At 33.0% G+C, this 18,321-nt stretch overlaps 2 protein-coding genes and 1 long non-coding RNA gene across 3 annotated transcripts; 2 read left to right on the top strand and 1 right to left on the bottom strand.

Annotated features, from left to right (window-relative positions):
* The first annotated feature begins 598 nt into the window (after positions 1-598).
* On the top strand, positions 599-2,831 carry LOC101494842 (polygalacturonase-like). Its single transcript, XM_004488334.4, has 4 exons — positions 599-789; positions 1,108-1,419; positions 1,537-2,055; positions 2,391-2,831. The coding sequence occupies exons 1-4, from the start codon at positions 670-672 to the stop codon at positions 2,613-2,615; spliced, it is 1,176 nt and encodes a 391-aa protein (XP_004488391.1). The 5' UTR covers positions 599-669; the 3' UTR covers positions 2,616-2,831.
* A 4,641-nt stretch (positions 2,832-7,472) lies between these two features.
* LOC101494524 (pentatricopeptide repeat-containing protein At4g30825, chloroplastic) lies at positions 7,473-10,222 on the bottom strand. The gene has a single exon (XM_004488333.4). The coding sequence runs from the start codon at positions 9,983-9,985 to the stop codon at positions 7,637-7,639; it is 2,349 nt and encodes a 782-aa protein (XP_004488390.1). The 5' UTR covers positions 9,986-10,222; the 3' UTR covers positions 7,473-7,636.
* Positions 10,223-10,334: 112 nt separating this feature from the next.
* LOC140919236 (uncharacterized) lies at positions 10,335-12,091 on the top strand. The gene is made up of 2 exons (XR_012161814.1): positions 10,335-11,346; positions 11,436-12,091. It is a non-coding gene; the product is annotated as an uncharacterized lncRNA (long non-coding RNA).
* The last annotated feature ends 6,230 nt before the right edge of the window (positions 12,092-18,321 follow it).

Raw genomic sequence — 18,321 nt, 5'->3', positions numbered from 1 at the left:
CTTTTGTTTTATGTTTTATATTAAAATATTTCTGAAAAGGATAAATTTAAATGACATTTGAGAAGAGAGTCGTTGGGGCAACAACCTATCTATTGGACAAAATAAATTTTTATTAAATAGACTAAGTAAACAATTATTTTGTGGGGGCAATTACCCCTATTTCATTAACATAGATTTATCTCTATTCTCTCCAAAGAGTAAACTTGAAAAAACAATACCAATCATTAAGAAATTTAATTTTTTTTATTAGAACCAAATTTAGTATTATTATTAATTTTTAATTAATTTTCATAAATTAATTAAGATAATATTTTTTTTTTAATAAGTTACGTAAATGTTAAATGAAGGTAGTTGCTGAAATCGAAGCAACTGAGGTTAGATAAACTTTTCTAAAGAAAAAAAAAAGTGATTGTTTAAGCGAAAGACAAGTATAGTAATTTGTTATCAATGAAAGATGAATCATGATTGCTATTAATAGACCAAAACTCAGCCAAACAATTAAAAAGGAAAGTGATATATTTAGACAAAAGTTAGCTTGCTTGTTCATGGTGTTGAAGCTTCCCCATTCAAGTATAAATAATTGTTCCACCTTACTTTGAAATCACATTCATTCAAGAGAAGTACAATAATATAACACAACACGAGGTAGTAACAATAATCAAAGTAGATATGATGTTGAGCATTGCCATAATTGTCCCATTCCTATTTCTAGCTGACTTAGGTGCAGTTCAATCTTTGGACCTTGACATATCAAAATTTGGTGGAGCTCCAAATGCAGATATAACCCAGGTATTAATTAATCTATTGAATAGACATTGATAAAATAATCATTTCCCATCAAGCATTAACACATACACAAACATCATTAATAATATAAGAAAATGAAAGTGGTTGAATGCAACTGTATATGTCGGTGTTGTGTCGATGTTATTGACACATGTTAAAAACCAAACATGCATTTAATCTGAAACGTCGGTGCTACATTCACATTATAGACAAATTTCAATTGTTAAAAATTTTAAGCGGTATATATGACTAAAAATGTCTAGCACCAGTTTCTAAATTATTTTGTTTAATGTAAATGATTCTGTTATGTTCTTTGATAAGGCTTTCATAAGTGCTTGGAATGAAGCATGTGCATCAACAACTGCAGTCAAAATTGTGATTCCAGCTGGTACATACAATATGAGAGAAGTAGATGTTAAGGGTCCTTGTAAGGCCCCTATTGAAATACAAGTTGATGGCACAATTAAAGCACCAGCAAACCCTGATGAACTCAAAGGTGCTGATCAATGGGTCAAGATTGGATATACGAACTTTTTAACCTTATCAGGCAAAGGAGTTTTTGATGGTCAAGGTGCAGCTGCTTGGAAACAAAATGATTGTTCAACAAACAAGAATTGCAAGATGCTTTGCATGGTAAATAAAACTAATCTACCTAATCACCATTTCAATTCCAAGCAATTACATTTAACAAGTGTACCTTAATTTAACAAACATTACTAATTGAGTTTTTTTTTTATCTAATGCCAACAGAATTTCGGTTTTAATTTCCTCAATAACTCCATCGTCCGCGACATTACTTCTAAGGACAGCAAAAACTTCCATGTTAATGTTTTGGGTTGCAACAATTTCACATTTGATGGCTTCACAGTTACTGCCCCCGCAACAAGCCTTAACACTGATGGAATCCACATTGGAAGATCAACTGATGTTAAGGTTCTTAACACCAACATTGGAACTGGAGATGATTGTGTCTCATTGGGTGATGGTGACAAACAAATAACTGTTCAAAATGTGCACTGTGGACCTGGTCATGGTATCAGTGTTGGAAGCCTTGGCAAGTATACAACTGAATCGCCTGTAGAAGGAGTTTTAATTAAGAATTGTACTTTGACAGAAACTGATAATGGTGTGAGGATTAAGACTTGGCCTGATGCACCAGGAACAATTACTGTTACTGATATGAATTTTGAAGATATTACTATGGTTAATGTCAGGAACCCTATTATTATAGACCAAGAGTACTGTCCGTGGAACCAATGCTCCAAAAAGGTAATAAACAACTTACATCTTTATCTGTTAATGTATAAGCTGATTTTACAAATCTTAATTACACAATCTTCGTACTCTACTACATTTAGGGATTACACAGTTCACACTCTAAGAAAATATAGAAAGTTTAACAGCAGATTTAAAGGAATTTATACAAGCGTATTTCTTCAAAGTGTCATATCATAATGTTTTTTTCTTAAACATCTACATATGTGATATGATTAAACATTTAGGTAAAACTTTCTTATATTGATTGTGCACATTAATTAAATTATTCAATTATAATTTAAATGACTAACTTTTTTCCATTTCTTGCACGGTTTTCAACGGTTTAGAATCCATCAAAGATAAAGATAAGCAAGGTTTCATTCAAGAACATTAAGGGAACTTCAGCAACTCCAGAAGGAGTACTTCTAATTTGCAGCAGTGGTGTACCTTGTGATGGTGTGGAGCTAAATAATATTGATCTCACATTCAATGGAGCACCAGCAAAAGCTAACTGTTCTAATGTCAAACCCATAATTACAGGAACAGCTCCTACTTGTCAAGCTTTAGCGTGATCTTTAAGCGGCCACAGTACTTCTTAATCAATTTTCTAGACTTTTTTTTCTCTTTTTCTTTGAAGACATACAAGCCATCCCCATAATGCGAGGATGTTGACCGGTAGTAGTATAATCCCTTGGAAATAAACAACATGACATGTGTATTAGAACCATTGTCATGTATATGTAATCCTTCACATTATCAATAGTTAATTATACAATGTTTCAAATAAATATCTCATAGCTTGCATAATCAACTAGTTATTTATACAAAAAACTTAGAGAGTGATACTTAAGAATGTGATAGAAATCAGAATTTTATTGACTAGAATTGATGAGCTCTGAAACTCTTACAATGCTGGAAATCTGAAAATGCAGAAAAAAAAAATAAAAGAACTAAACCATAGTTCTAAGAACTCCTAAACCAGAGCAAAATTGCTCCTAACCAGAGAAAAAATTCCCCTAATTATTTCTTAGAATATTTTCTGAACCCTCTTCCTATTCCCTCATTCTTATAACATAAAATAAATGACATTATTAATTAGCTTTTATTCCTTTCATCCATCTTTCTTGAAACTGAATATCTTTCCCACTTCCCCTCTTTAATGGAATATCAGTAAAATAAGAGACATTGTTACTAGCTTTTATTCCCTATATCCATCATTCTAGAAATTGAATGTGTGTGAAGTGTGTGACTTGGTTGAGTGGGCCCCACTCTTTGGGCCTTCATTCCTCTTAATTTGCAGTGTTCTATCATTGTCATCCGCTTCAAAATGAGCTTTGTCCTCAAGGCTAACATTAAGACATTGATTCTGTAGCAGACTTCCAGGTTCCCAGCTGATGGTTTCCTTATTCCCTTCCCATGTTATGATTTTTCTTGGCTTTAGTATATTCGTGGTAACAACTCTAAGTTCTTTTTCCTGATTGATTCTCCAATTCTCCGGATTTTGACACTGCAGCTTCACAGTTTTCCCTTTCTAGTCCAAGCAAATTGCCATTTCTTCCCAATCAAATAACACCTTGCCTAACTTATGCAGCCAAGCCACTCCCAAAATCATGTCCTCACCTTGTAATCCCACTATGTAAGCTTCAGCAGTGGTCTGGAACCTTCCAATTTGAATGTCAAACTTCTCACACTTCTCAGTTATGGCCACACGAGAACCGTTTCCAAATTTTGCGTTCGTAACTAGGATATGTTCTACTGGAAGCTGCAGAACTGCAGCCATTTGAGGAGTCACAAAATTGTGAGTAGCACCATTGTCCACCATCATCGTGACCGGTATGCCCTTCGCGGTACCTTCCAAACTAGGGGAAAAGGGAACCAATTTGGAGCTATGCCTTCCTCTGCTATTCTGAACAGCACTGCGGAGTTGCATCTTACTGCAACGTCTTCCTCCCCTTCCTTCAATTCGATAGTTAGGACTTCAGCGGCATCGTCCGTGACTTCATCATCTCCCAGAATTACCAAACGCGACTGTTTTTCAGCACACTGATGAAGAGGATGGAACCTTTCCCCACATCGAAAACAGAGGCCTCGCGCCTTACGATCCATTAATTCAGAATATGGAAGATGCTTAGTTCCCCGATTGCGATTTTCGTGGTTCCCCTGTCGCTCCTCATTGCCATTTTTTCGTGTTTGGTACTGATTAAGGTTGTCTCCTTACATGCTTAATTCCGGGATAGGATTTGACCCAGTTAGAGTATCTCTGGATTGAGTTCCCCCAGAACTTGCATTTCCCTTGTTTAGGCCTAGAAAAAAACTCAGTCCAGACCCATTTCTATTAGTAAGCCCATTACTTCCTTCTCTTCCCCCTTTCCAGTTTCGCGAATGACCTCTACCTCCGATTCCTATGTGATTCAACACGCCCCGTAACTCTGTTTCAACATCACAAGCCAATTCCATCGCCTCCACACGTGTCTTAGGGTTGAAGGTCCTTACTCACAAACGTACCTCTGGTTGGAGGCCACCCAAAAAATACCCAAGGTATTGTTCTTCGGGGAGACGCATAACCTGAGAAAAGAAATATTTGAAATATGAAATGTACTCTTCCACCTCTCCAGTTTGTTGAAGATCTTTCCATTCTTCGAATGGATTATCGCTCTTTCTTCCTCCATATCTCTCAATTAGCGCTTACTTCAACTTTAACTTGTGAGATCATCCTCCGTTTCACATAGAAGATTAAACCAATGAATGGTTGCTCCCTCCATGCTAATTTTCGCCAAACGAACATTCACTTCTTCAGATATTCCCTGTACCTCAAAATATGTCTCTACTCGCGTGATCCACCCCCACTGGATCGTCACCGTCAAATGACGGCAGCTCCACCTTCTTCACTGCCATCTTGTATTCCGTAATTGGCTCCTCGGTTATCTGCAACATCCCAGGTGTAGGCCGATTCAACAGTTTTGCAAACTCTGTCAAAATGGCATGACGAAATTCATCCAAGGTTTGACACACTGAACCTTCCATCTCAACCATTCTTATCTCCAAAGCCTCAACTTTGTCAGACATTTTCGGTGGCGTTCGATTTCGCTAGCTTTTATCTCTATCCGGTAGGTCGGACCAATGATAGAAATCGGAATTTTATTGACTAGAATTGATGAGCTCTGAAGCTCTTACAATGCTGGAAATCTGAAAAATGCAGAAAAAAAGAACTAAACCAGAGTTCTAAGAACTCCTAAACCAGAGCAAAATTGCTCCTAACCAAAGAAAGAATTCCCCTAATTATTTCTTAGAATATTTTCTGAATATCTCCCCCTCTTCCTATTCCCTCATTCTTATAACATAAAATAAATGATATTATTAATTAGCTTTTATTCCTTTCATTCATCCTTCTTGAAACTGAATGTCTTTCCCACTTCTCCCTCTTTAATGGAATATCAATAGAATAAGATACATTGTTACTAGCTTTTATTCCCTCCATCCATCATTCTAGAAATTGAAGTGTGTGACTTGGTTGAGTGGGTACCATTCTTTGGGCCTTCATTCCTCTTAATTTGTAGTGTTCTATCAAAATGTTTCATAAAACGATGTAAAATGTGAGTTGATGATAAAAGAAGTATTGTGACTTTTGTTTTTATCTTTTTCTTAATATAAAAAAAATGCTATTAAAAAGAAAGTTTAGCGGGTATTCTAACCCAATACAAGATAAATATACACAAACAAACATGAAAAGTAACATAACAGTGAGACTATAACGGTCACCGCCTAAAGTTGGCAACCTTAACCGAACTCTACCTTTAAGAAAAAAGCTTTATATGTTCAACTGCCACATCAAGATCTGGCACCCCCTTAAATCCCATAATGCACTCATTACACCAAGGTTAACCCCATCCACCTAAACACTAAATACCAGATGTGAAAAGTAAAATCACATTGCATAAACAGTTGAGTTTTGATTTCTGATATGTATCTAAACTTGTTGAACCAAAAATCATTCCAAAATTCACACTGGTTTTCATACCCTTTTTCTAAGCCTATTTACCTTGATTTTGGAGCCATAGAACCATTTTAGGAAGAAAAGATGAAATATGACTCAATGAAGTAGTACTTGTTTCTACACTTAATTCTAGCCTATATTTCAAAATTCTGACAGCACATTCTTAACAAAATTATGCATAATTATGAAGAAAAATGCTTGCAAAGATGAGAAGTAACAACTTGACATGATTATTTTGCTTAATATTCACTTGCATTCTAACACAGATTCAAAAGATTAATTTCTAACCATTAGGTATTAAGGTTGGTAAGCAATTGGTGCAATAGGTAGTGGTAGAAGCTTGCCTTGAAAATATAAATTGGTCACCAGTCACTCAGTTTTAGGAACTGACATAAACACTCCACCCAGTGGTCAATAAGTTGTGCCCGGATGGCCCTGCAAATTTATGTTGCACAGTCAGGAACCTACTACCAATATGAACATCAAAATCTTGTTTTTAACTAATCCAACAACATAGGCCAAGTGAACTCTAAACCGTAAACACCCTAAACATAAAAACTAGATACTCGTTATGTTCTGTTAGTAAAAGAAAAAAAAACTTTAAGTACTAACATGATCACAACAAACAAGGGTGGGTTGGTAGCTCAACTAGTTGGAGCCAAGGGTTAAAGAATTGGAGATTCCAAGTTCAAAGCCGTGTGGAGGAAAAAATACTAACATAATTGCTAATTATTAACTTTGGCCGTTTAAAAAAAAAACATGATCACAAACAACTCTTTCATGTTATTACTTGCAATAACAACTTTGTTATCTTTTCCCTATGTTATCTTAAAAGATTTAATAAATCAAAAATGACCATAAATAAAAAATATATTTTCCTACAACAAAATCAAGATGTAGGCTATAGATGTTACAGGCATCACAAATATCAGAACCAATAAAAGAAAAGATTGAATACAAAACATTGAGTCGTGTGCACAAACAAATTTAATATTTAGGAAAATGTCATTTAGAATCCAGGTTAAAAGTCAAAAATGATGTGTGCTAACAAGACAGATGCTGCATGCAGGTATTTGAAATCATGAGGTTAGTTATTCAACCATGGCTTCTTTTGGAGCTGGAAACTCTGGTACTGTCACTTCTGAAACCTACCTCCTAATAACGGGAGCTTTATGGGACATTTATCTTCCAACAGTTGTAGTAAAATGAGAGAGTACTCAAATCAATACCATGCTCATGTAGTGAGTGAGAAAACTCCATCATATTTTCATTGCTTATTTAAAATCAATATCCTATACAGTTGTTCCTTCGAAAAACCTGGACTTCAACTCGGATTCAGAATTTACAATCGCCAAATCATAATTTCTGCCATGACAAAGTACTGACTAGACAGCAAATAAAGAAATGAACTTCCTGTGCAACAACACATATAGTATACAGAATTTTAATTCTCTTATTTCTCAGAATATACAGAAAAATTTTACAAAGTTAAATGTCAGTGACTATACTTATGTAGGACTCTAAGGAAAAGCTATTCTTCAAAGTAACAGGGTTTGGAAAATCCAAGACCATTTACAAATTGTCATAGGTTTATGAAATTCATAATTCCAACTGCTTCATCCATAATGACCATTTAACAGCTTCTAAATACTTATCATTTCGCTTCAATGCAGTGACAAGATTGGAATAGGTTTTCCGGTCAGGTTCTATTCCATTTTTTCTCATTTCCTTGATCAAGTCTACAGCTGCTTCAACCATTCCTGCTATTCCATATGCCTTGATCAATGTGTTATAGCTGCACAAATCAGGTCGGAGTCCACATTCATTCAATTTCGCAAGCACATCGGCGACTTCATCAATCCATCCTTGTTCCCCATAGATATTGATCACGGTGTTGTATGTGTAGTGGTCAGAGGCACAATTTGATTCCTTCATCATTTGTAGCACAGATCTAAATGTGTCCATTTGGCCGTCTTTTCCGTAAGCATCCAGCATTGAATTGTACGATTCAAGCGAAACCGAGAATCCATCAAATTGCATCTTGTGAACAGTTGATGACATGTTGTTGAAGTCCTTATTTTTACCATAAGCAGCTATTATAGTATTGTAAGTGATGACATCAACAAGGCCTTGTTTCTTAGCCATATAGTACAACCTCTTAACCTTCTTGAAAAGCTTCGCTTTCCCGAAAACGTTTAGCACGACATTATAGGTAATCGTGTTGGGAACAAATCCTCGCTTCAGCATCTCATCAAAAAGCCTTGAAAGCTCGTCTACAGGCAGAGCCGGAGCACAACAGTTTATGACACAATTATAAAGTTCCTGGTCCCAATTCACCCGATCTTTTGAGATCTTGTAATACACTTGTGCTAACTTATCCAACATGTTACATCTCTGATAAATCCTTAACATATCACGCAACAAAAACACGTCCGGATCAATATCAGGCCGCTTCTCAATATCATCCAAAACAGAACAAGCATCTTTCAAAGATCCAGCTCGAACGTACATCCTCACAACAACGCTAAATGCAATCATATCCAAGGAATGATGTGGTGAAGAAGAATTCTTCAGCTTAAAATACAAAATCTCTGCATCTTTGAAGAGCCCCATTACACTATAAATATCAATCATTGTGCAAACAATGTGCTTGTTGAGCTTCTTCTCATCATTACTTTTCGGCATCTTCTTATATATTCCAACAGCATCCTCAAGCAAACCCGCCTCTCTACAAGAACATATTAATAGATGATACAAATTATCCTCGTACCTCGAATCCTTCCACTTCTTATCACTTAACACTCTAATTGCATCATCCACCAATTTATGCTTCACATACGCCATAACCACAGTCGAGCAACAGCTCTGATTAACCAGAATGTGCTGATAAAACGAACCTTTGATCAAACTCGGCAACTCATGAACCTTCCCAACCCTCTCAAAAACACTCACAAGAGTACCAATTATAGAAGAATAATGGCATCCACATCTCACCATATCATCAAGTGTTCCAACCACACCTTCCAAATCTCCCTCGTTCGCTTGCAACTTAATCATTGTATACAAATTAGACGAACTCGGCTTATACCCTAACCTCTTCAACTCCTCATAATACCACCTAGCCTTTTCATAATTATCAGCTCTACCCCAACCCTCAATCATTGATCGGTAACTAGTTTCATCAGGCTCAATTCTCAAACTCAAAAACAAACTCTCGGCGCAATCCATATTCGACGCCTTACCATAACCAGTTATCATAGTATTATAAACAACAATATTATCACAACAAAACCTAGCTTCCTCTTCCATTGTTACTAAAACTCGTTCCGCATCTGCCATTTTCCCTTGTTGACAATAAGTATTCAAAATCACCAACCAATTTTCAAGATTCAAAACCATAGCTTCCTTCTTCATCAACTCAATTACACCTTCAGCTTTTTCGAATAACCCTAAACGGTTATAAATCGTTATCATAGAAGAATAAGCGGATTCGCAAACTATCCCAAATAATTTCATTTGTGACATAGTAAATTCCGCTTCTTCCATGTTTAAACCCTTTTGGTAAAGCCGCATTAACATCCCAAACGTCGCCGTATTGGGTTTAACGCCGTGATCTAACATCATGTGGAACCATTTGGAACTTAATTTGACTAATCCGCGTTTGGAACAAGTGTAGATGACTGTGTTGAAAACGTGATAAGTTAGAGGTTCCGAACCTAGGATCATTTCCCGAACCAGTTTCTCAGCGGCTTCCCAGTCATGTTTTTTGGTTAGTGAACGAATTGAGGCGTGGGTGAATTTTAAGTCGGTTTTGATTTGTGGCTTGTTTGGGCTGTGTAGTGTTTTATTGGAAGCGCGAAGGTGAGAGTTGGAAGCGCGGGTTGGGATTGCATTTGAAGGGTTTAAATCGAAAGCGTCAAGAGAAATGGAGAGTCTTAGTGAGGCCATGAATTGAAGAGTGGGGAAGGAGATGAAGAGAGTCTTGTTGGTAGTGGTTGTTTGTGGTGATAGGATAGTACTTCATATTAACTTCATCTCATTCTCATCATGTAATTAATCCTATAAATCAATTCAATCCTGACCTCTGTTATGTGGTGTGGCTTCTGCTATAACGTTTAACGTTTGTTTCTGGGATCACTGCTTTTGCTACAAAGTCTAGGGTCCGTATGATTTCAGAATAAGAAGAAATATGATACCATTTATTATATCTTATCCTAATTTTTTTTTAATGTACCAACTTGATATAATATAGTAATCAATTTTTTATTTTTATCCTATTTAGGTATTATATTTTTAATCCTTAATTTAAATTAGGTTAAAACAATTATTTCTCAACTTAATAAAAATTAAGAAATACTTTTATCGTTTTTATTTTTGTTCTTTTTTGTCTCATGTTATCCTTCTCTCTACCTCAATTTGTGTGTGTTCATTTCCTTCTCCTCCTCTATGGCTCTCCTCTCTCTCCATCATCGCTCTCCCCGTTGTCGCGCTACCTTTCTTCTCATCGACACACTCCATCATCGAAGAACAGCACAACCACGATATCATTATTGCAACCCGTACCAATTTTTCTTTTTTTCATATTGGTCATAATTTTCTTTGATTTTTTTATTGTGTTGATAAAATAATTCTTTTGATTTCTTCTTATTTTATGATTTTTTATTATTAGTTTAGTTATCAGTGATATTATTTTAGAACCTTTGTTAATTAAATTGGAGTGAATGACTTTCTATTTTGGAACCTTAGCTAATTATGTTGGAGCCTTGCATACTAGAACAAATGGTTTTTTTGATTTTTTTTCTTCATATTTTGAAATCTTTTGCTCATTATATATGTTTGTTTTATATTTTAAAATATTTGCTCATTATATATGTTTCAATCCTATATGGGAGTTGCTTTCTATTTTATTGATGTTGAGCGGTTGAAATACTAAATTTGGTTGTATAATACGAATGAAATATGAGTTTAGCATGCAATCAAGTAACAAAATGAAGAGAGATTGTAAAAAATGACCTGAAAATGAGGATGAAGTTTTTCTCGATATAGTGATTGAAGTTGTGAACAATGGTCTAAGAGGTAATAATGGACAGTTCAAATCAACCACCTTAACAACAACCAAGGCAAAATTGGAGGAAAAGTATCCTGCATGTGGAATCAAGGTAAAGCCACACAGCAATTATGCAATGAAGAGGCTAAAGTTAGTTTATGGAACAATTTACGATTTGTTAAATCAGAATGGATTTGGTTGGGATGAAGAGAAAAAAATAATTAAGGTGGATAGTGATGAAGTGTGGAAGGAATATATGAAGGTTAGTGCTTATTAATTTATTCAACTTCGTATATTTTAGTGAGTTCATTTATAATTATTTAAAAAGTTATATTTTTTATTTCTATGTAGAGTCATCCAATCACAAAAGATTATAGGTATGCTCCAATTCCATTATTTGGTAAGCTTGTTCGTTCTTTTGGGAAATATTGTTTTGGTGGTAAAGGAGGTGCTCCCCTTGCTTATAATGTTGAGGAGATAGATAAAGAATAAGCAAAAAAAAATTAATGATGAGGAACTTGAAGTAGAAATTACTCAATCATCATCTATTTGTCAACTACAATCTAAAAGAAAGAATGACCAAGTGAAAATTCATCAGAGGAGAAGAAACAGAGGATCACATATATATTATTGTTCGTGGTATTTTTGAGTTAGGAAAAATATTTGGAATTGACTTGAAAAAAGTTCAAAACGATTGGGTGAAGCTGCAAATCGTCTAGGTGTTGGTAAAAATGTGTTTGATGATTCAATAAACATTATGAATGAGTTGAAGAAAACGCAGCTAATAGAACAAGAGCGTTTTACTGTTGAAGACAAAATATTATCTATACCACATCGCTTGCACATATTTTGGAGTTGTGATGATGTCGTTGATCTACTAATTCTATTTATGTACTTGACTATACTTATCTAGCTTTAATACATTTTACTTTTGTTGGTTTATTTTGTAAGATTTGATGAAACATGTAAGACAACATATTGTTCTTTATGATGTTTTATTGCTACTACATAGTCAATAACTTTAATACAATACATTAAAAATTTTAATAATATAATTTTTTTTAGTAGTGTAAACAATTTTTTCAAGTATATAAAATTACTTCATAAATTATTTACATTTTTTTAGCATTTTTTGTTTATTTATAAAAAAAAATAATGAATGTTATGTTGAAGAAAAAAAATTAAATAGATTACAAGGACAATTTTATAATTTTATCACAATATATATCATATCATTTGGTTATCTGCGTGTATCAAACACTAGATATGATAAATTAATTTTATCAAGATTGTTATCCTATGCACATCAAACACATCACAGATAAATCATGTCCATATCAGATTATGTATTTATCCTATTTTTTATCCTATCGTGTCTCTATCTTATTCTATCCATCAAACGAGCCATTAACATTTGTTTCTACGATGACTAAAATTTGGTTACATGATGACTAAAATTAATTGAGTGAATTGTTATTGTCAAATTGATTTTAGTTAAAAGTGAGTTGAATGTAAAATGGTTTATATTTGGTTATGTTTATGTAAAAGTTAATTTAGCAATAAATTTCAATGTAAAAATCATGTTTGGACTCAAAAGTTACAAATAATATTGTGTTAATTACCTGTCAACAAAGAGGGATGAGATTTTATAAAATGAACAATTGTCTATATTTTTAGAAATAATAGAAGTGTTAAAATAATGTTTTCATTATTTTTCATAAATGCATCTTCATTAACTAGAATTTTTCTTCTCTCCATTAAAAGTAATTTGGTTTTTCTAAATAGTAATTTAATTAGGGGTTTTGAACCAAATTAATGATATGTACTCAAAATCTAATCTTAACTAATGTATTGATTTTTTTTTCTAATTCGGGTTTAATATGAGTTGAATTCTGGTGACTCGTGGATAAACTTCAAAACTCAAAAGAGTGCTGAAGTACTTACATCTCACCCATTAAAGAGGTCCTTACGTCAAGAACTCGAGTACTCATTTTTTTTAAAGAAGTCCTCATTTTTTTTTCTTTCTATTTTACACATTCATATTTTTATTTAAAAATATGTATTGTATTCATATCTTTTTTTTTAACTATTTATTATATTATATTCTTGTAAATTAATCATTATATATTACTTTTCTCCTTCTAACTTATATAATTATTTTGATGATATAAAAAAATTTAGTGGTTGCACAATTTCATTTTTAAAAGAAGTAATTTTTTTTTTGCAATAATATTTCTTTTGGCCCCAAATTTTAAAATCCAATTATTTTGATCTCTGAACTTTTAAATTTGATAATTTGACCCTCAAATTTATCTCCAATTGCAAATGGGGGGCATCGTTTCTCTTTTTTTTTTATAAGCAACAATTTATTAAAAGGAGTACTCAACCTGCAAGTTATTCAATGGAAGCTACAATTCAAACAAACAATTGGGTTCTGTAGCCAATTGGAGAAGACATAGAGAGTGGTTTTACCAACTCTATTAATAAACCAAATTCAAGATAGAGACTTGATATTATTAACCAGTTTGGTCGTATTTCATATCCCGCCATTAAATATAATGTCATTTCTCATTCTCCATATACACCTAGTAGTAGCAAATTAATTCAACTCTACCACAAGAGAAGAACAAGTGCAGACAATATTCTTCATGTTGAAAGCAAAGTACACAAGTGTAGCTTTGAGTGTTAGTAATCACTCTGCGCTTGATAAGTTCATCGCGAGTCGGCAGTCTCGATAACATTAACCTCCAACAGAAAATATGGATTTTTTATATTGCTAAGTTTCCATTTCCAAGTATGTAGTTAATATTGCTAGAAAACCATGTTCTCCTCATCAAACAAAAAGGTCCCCAATTGATAGTATATCTCGCCACCAAAGTGAATCTTTAGTGTTATAGTTAGGTTCATGGAACCTCTCTTGAAAGTATCTCTTTGTTTCAGATTTAATCTCCAAAACTCTTTCAATTAATTGGCCATCTTTATTAATTGCTAGTAACTGATTTATGCGTCTTCTGCTTTGAAACTTGCATGAAAGAATCGAGATTTTGCATCACCTTCGGTGATCCATTTGTGCCTTGATTTTTGTCTTAGAAGACTTTCTTTCACAACTAGCTGTAACGGTATTAAAATCACCACAAACGCACCATACTGAATATGAGTGAGATTCTTTACTGCTAACAAGTTTTCCCAAAATTTTCCTTTTCCTTGTATATTACAGGCAGCATAAACATTGACTAGAAAATTACAGTTCCTCCCTTGATTTTGACCTTGTCAAAACATTATGTTTCAACTTGGATTTTAATTATAAAAAAAAATTAATGATATAAAAAAATTGAAGTATGATTGATTATGCATGTTAAGATAATTAATCAGTTTTTAATCAATAATAGGTGGTTATCGAAGATGACGACTATGTAACTAGCCGAGTCAGCTAGTGACAAGTTCAAATAAGACCAAGTTTGAATAGTTCTTAAATGATGACTAATTAAAGTGATAACATTTCATACATATATTGGGGCGTCTAAATTTAGTTGCGAGTATGTGACAGTAATTTTATGTAACATTGTTTTTCCTTTAGAAAATACTCAGTTGGGGTACTAAGTATGAAACTCTTGTGAGAGTATTGGCATTGTCGAAGTGGGATATTTTTCTCTTGCATCGGCATGTACACCGATTAAATAGGATAGTCACTAAAATAGATTAGCCACGCTTAAAATAGTTGTGGTAACATATTTAGTTATGGTAATATATTTTTTAGCCACAATTATTTTACAGTTAGTCGTCATTTAAATCGTGTTAAATGATAAAATTGAATAAGTTTTATGTTTTCACTTTTGTCACAGGCCAATCGTGGCTAAATGTTTTTTTTTTATTTTTAATATTAGTTGCAAGGTTTTCCCTATTTTGGTCATACCTTTCTAACATTGTCAATATGCAAACAATCTATTTTATAGAGTCAAATCAAATATTTAACAATAAACTAACCAGTGTTTTTAGACTATTCATAATAAATGTGGCAATAATAACTAATTAACATTCTAAAACCATCATTAATATAAAATCATCAAGTAGCTTATACCAAAAAAAAAACTTAAACTAACAGTAAAATATTCTAAAATCTTATATATAAACTAATGAAACATACAAAAATTACTTATGACAACAAAATAGTCTAGAGCAACAGGAAAACAAACTACTAAACATCATATTCCTTCTATTTGTAGTCCAAACAGCAGTATATTCATTTCATTTGCATCCAGACAAAAAAAACACAATCCTTCCATTTCTAGTACAAAAATCAAAGTGAACTTTACTCATTAATTATGAGAATTAGAACCTGCCAAATAGAAGTATAATGTAAGCAAATGTTTACTAATTAACACTAATGAATGAGTATCATTTTAATAATATTAATCACTAAGTAAAAAAATAGAACATGATATTTGCTAGTGACTTAAAGTGTATATATATACACTTTATATATAATTAAGAGAAAAAACTCTTATTAACACCAATTTGTATATATTATAATAAATTATATTACTAAGATGGAAGGACACCTCGGTTGAAAGTAGGTAACTTATCACCAAATTTGCTTTGCATAAAGTTAAGGAGAATTTTAAGTTGATTTTGTGTTGGTGAAAGTTGCTCCTTAGTCTCTTCATATCCATTTAGTTTTTCTTTCAAAATGTGCACTTTCTTTTTTAAGTCGTCGAAATTTTTTTGGTTAGAGCTATCAATATTGCCAAATTGAGTGAAATGTTTGCGCGTTTTAAAAGCACCTGTGGGGCAAACACCAACACCTAAACCACACACTCGACTTGAATGCTCAGCTCCATACACTTTTCCAATAACATCATCTGAATAGACGTTGATCTTTGATGGAACACATTCAGTGGCAACACGTTTTTGATCTTGAGACAAGTTCTCTAATATCTTTTTCTAGTAGAGAAATAAAAATTTGATTAATTCAATACATTTAAAAGCCTATTAAGAATAAGACACGTTTTATATTATACTTGAAGTATCTTCAAAACAATAACTAAGACTTTTAGCACTAAAAACCTTCATTAAAAAATTCAAAAAATTCATGCATTTACTTTGAATTAATTGCTTACGGAATAGTGCAGAAAATTGCAAACATGAATAGTTCTCACAGATACTCCAACAAAGAGCCTACAAATTTAACATCTCATTTGAGGGCTCAACACTAATATATAATGCTCATAATATTTTTTCATTTGGTGAAACTCAAATACTTGAAAGAAGACATCTTGAACACGGTCTAGCAGAACAATCAAAAGCTTTTCCATCACACAATCACATCGAGAATATTTCTCAAATATTTTACATGCAATCTCAAAACTAAAAAAAAAAACAGTGAGAATGCTCATCTCAAAATACATGTGTGTGACAAGTATATATAAACAGGTAGTTAGATGAACTCAACCATATTGATAGGTAGCAAATACTTTATGAACAATAACAATGCTATCTTTTTTTTATTTTACTGCGATGGTTTTGTTGGATCTTTTGTTGGAGGTATGCTACAAATCTTGAACAAGAAGAAGATGAAATTGATGATAATGAAGGTTGCACAAATAAATTATAAAGTGTGTGTATCACATAAGCTTTAGGTTCGATTTCCTCCCACCAATCTATATATATTGGATGCAAATGTGCTAATCGGCGAATCCCCTTCAGAATACTTTGGAATCCTTGAAGTGAATTGCATATTCACATCAAGCTTATCGATCAATGATAGTTTACATAATAAAGTTCCTTCGTTTACTATCGTGCATAAGAGAAAAGAAGAATGACTCATAAATATTTTTGACAGAAATTTGATTCATGTAACATGAATATTCATTTTCTTCTTTTTTGCCACTAAAGTGTCATACCAATTGGTGAAAGAAAACAACTCTTGAAAAAGATTGTAATTTTTGGTAACTTAAAAGATGCATTGGTTTGAATTAAACTCAAGCATTGCAATCACTTGACCAAATGGTACATTAAGGTATTTTATTTTGCTACATTAATATAGCTATTAGAGAATTCCAAATATATTTTGAAAATTTCTCTCAAAATCCTCCACCATTTTCAAAATATATCTAAATCTGTTATTCCGAAAATCTCATGGTTTCAGACAAAGGTATCTTACGATTTGAATCATTACTTAGTAAATTATGTTTTCACTCATCCCTGAATAGATTGGTAGAAATTTTTTGAATCAACCATTCATTAGAACAAGTGTGCATAACTCACACATGAAATCTCGATATCATTGATCGAATTATCAAAATGACACATATGATAAGGCCATGTGTCTCATACCCTTTTTGAGAGAATTTAAGAGTCAAGATTTTGAACTATGCCCACTTAATTCTCATATAAGTGGACTATATCAGAAATGCACCCATAATTATACATTCCAGCAAAATATGTTATATGTCCATTAAGAGGAGACCTTATCCACCACTTTCAGTTTATGGTCTAAGTACTCTTACCATTTGAAATGTATCTACTGTAAAGTACTTCAATCACTCTAATAATGTACTTTTATCATTGAACTCATGACTTGATGTTACTTAAATGTTAGTTGACCATTTCCATCATTGGTGATTATTTAGATATGAGCTTGTATCACATTCCTAAAGATGTCTTCAACACCGTGTCCTTTGTCAAACCTTTCGTCAAAGGATCTACAAGATTCCTTCTGGTTCTTACAAACACTATAGATATCACTCCATTAAATCATTTATCTAGCTATGTCTTAAACAAATATGTATTGATTTTCTATTATATACTTCGCTATATGCTTTTGATAGTGTGTATTGACTATCACAATATATGGATATTGATGCCATTGATTTTGGCCAAATTGGTATCTCATACAACAAATTTCTAAGTCATTCAACGTTTTTACTACATGCACCTAGGACAATGAATTATGCAGCAATGGTGGTATCGGCAATGCAAGTTTGTTTCTTTGAATCTCAAGAGACTGCACATCCACCAAGGTTGAAAATCCATCCACTTGTGGAAGCATAATCCTCAACATGATTTACCCAATTGACAGATGTATATCCTTCCAAAAATGAAGGATATCCACTATAGATTAAACTATAGTTAATTGTTCATTTCAACAAACAAACAAATGTAGAAGTTAACACACAAACAAATGAAAATTACATTTCTTTAGAAAACAAAGTTCAAATTGTTGGGAGAAAGAGGAAAA

The sequence above is a fragment of the Cicer arietinum genome, chromosome 1, assembly GCF_000331145.2.
Source record: "Cicer arietinum cultivar CDC Frontier isolate Library 1 chromosome 1, Cicar.CDCFrontier_v2.0, whole genome shotgun sequence".
Lineage (NCBI taxonomy): Eukaryota > Viridiplantae > Streptophyta > Magnoliopsida > Fabales > Fabaceae > Cicer > Cicer arietinum.
This window is presented reverse-complemented; position numbering and strand designations above follow the sequence as displayed.

What these genes read in the sequence shown, in the direction of transcription:
- LOC101494842 (XM_004488334.4), top strand. Translation starts at nt 670, where the DNA reads ATGATGTTGAGCATTGCCATAATTGTCCCATTCCTATTTCTAGCTGAC. An exon ending in CAAATGCAGATATAACCCAG is followed by an intron (nt 790 to 1,107) that starts GTATTAATTAAT and finishes TTCTTTGATAAG; the next exon opens with GCTTTCATAAGTGCTTGGAA. An exon ending in GGAACCAATGCTCCAAAAAG is followed by an intron (nt 2,056 to 2,390) that starts GTAATAAACAAC and finishes TCAACGGTTTAG; the next exon opens with AATCCATCAAAGATAAAGAT.
- LOC101494524 (XM_004488333.4), bottom strand. Translation starts at nt 9,985, where the DNA reads ATGGCCTCACTAAGACTCTCCATTTCTCTTGACGCTTTCGATTTAAAC.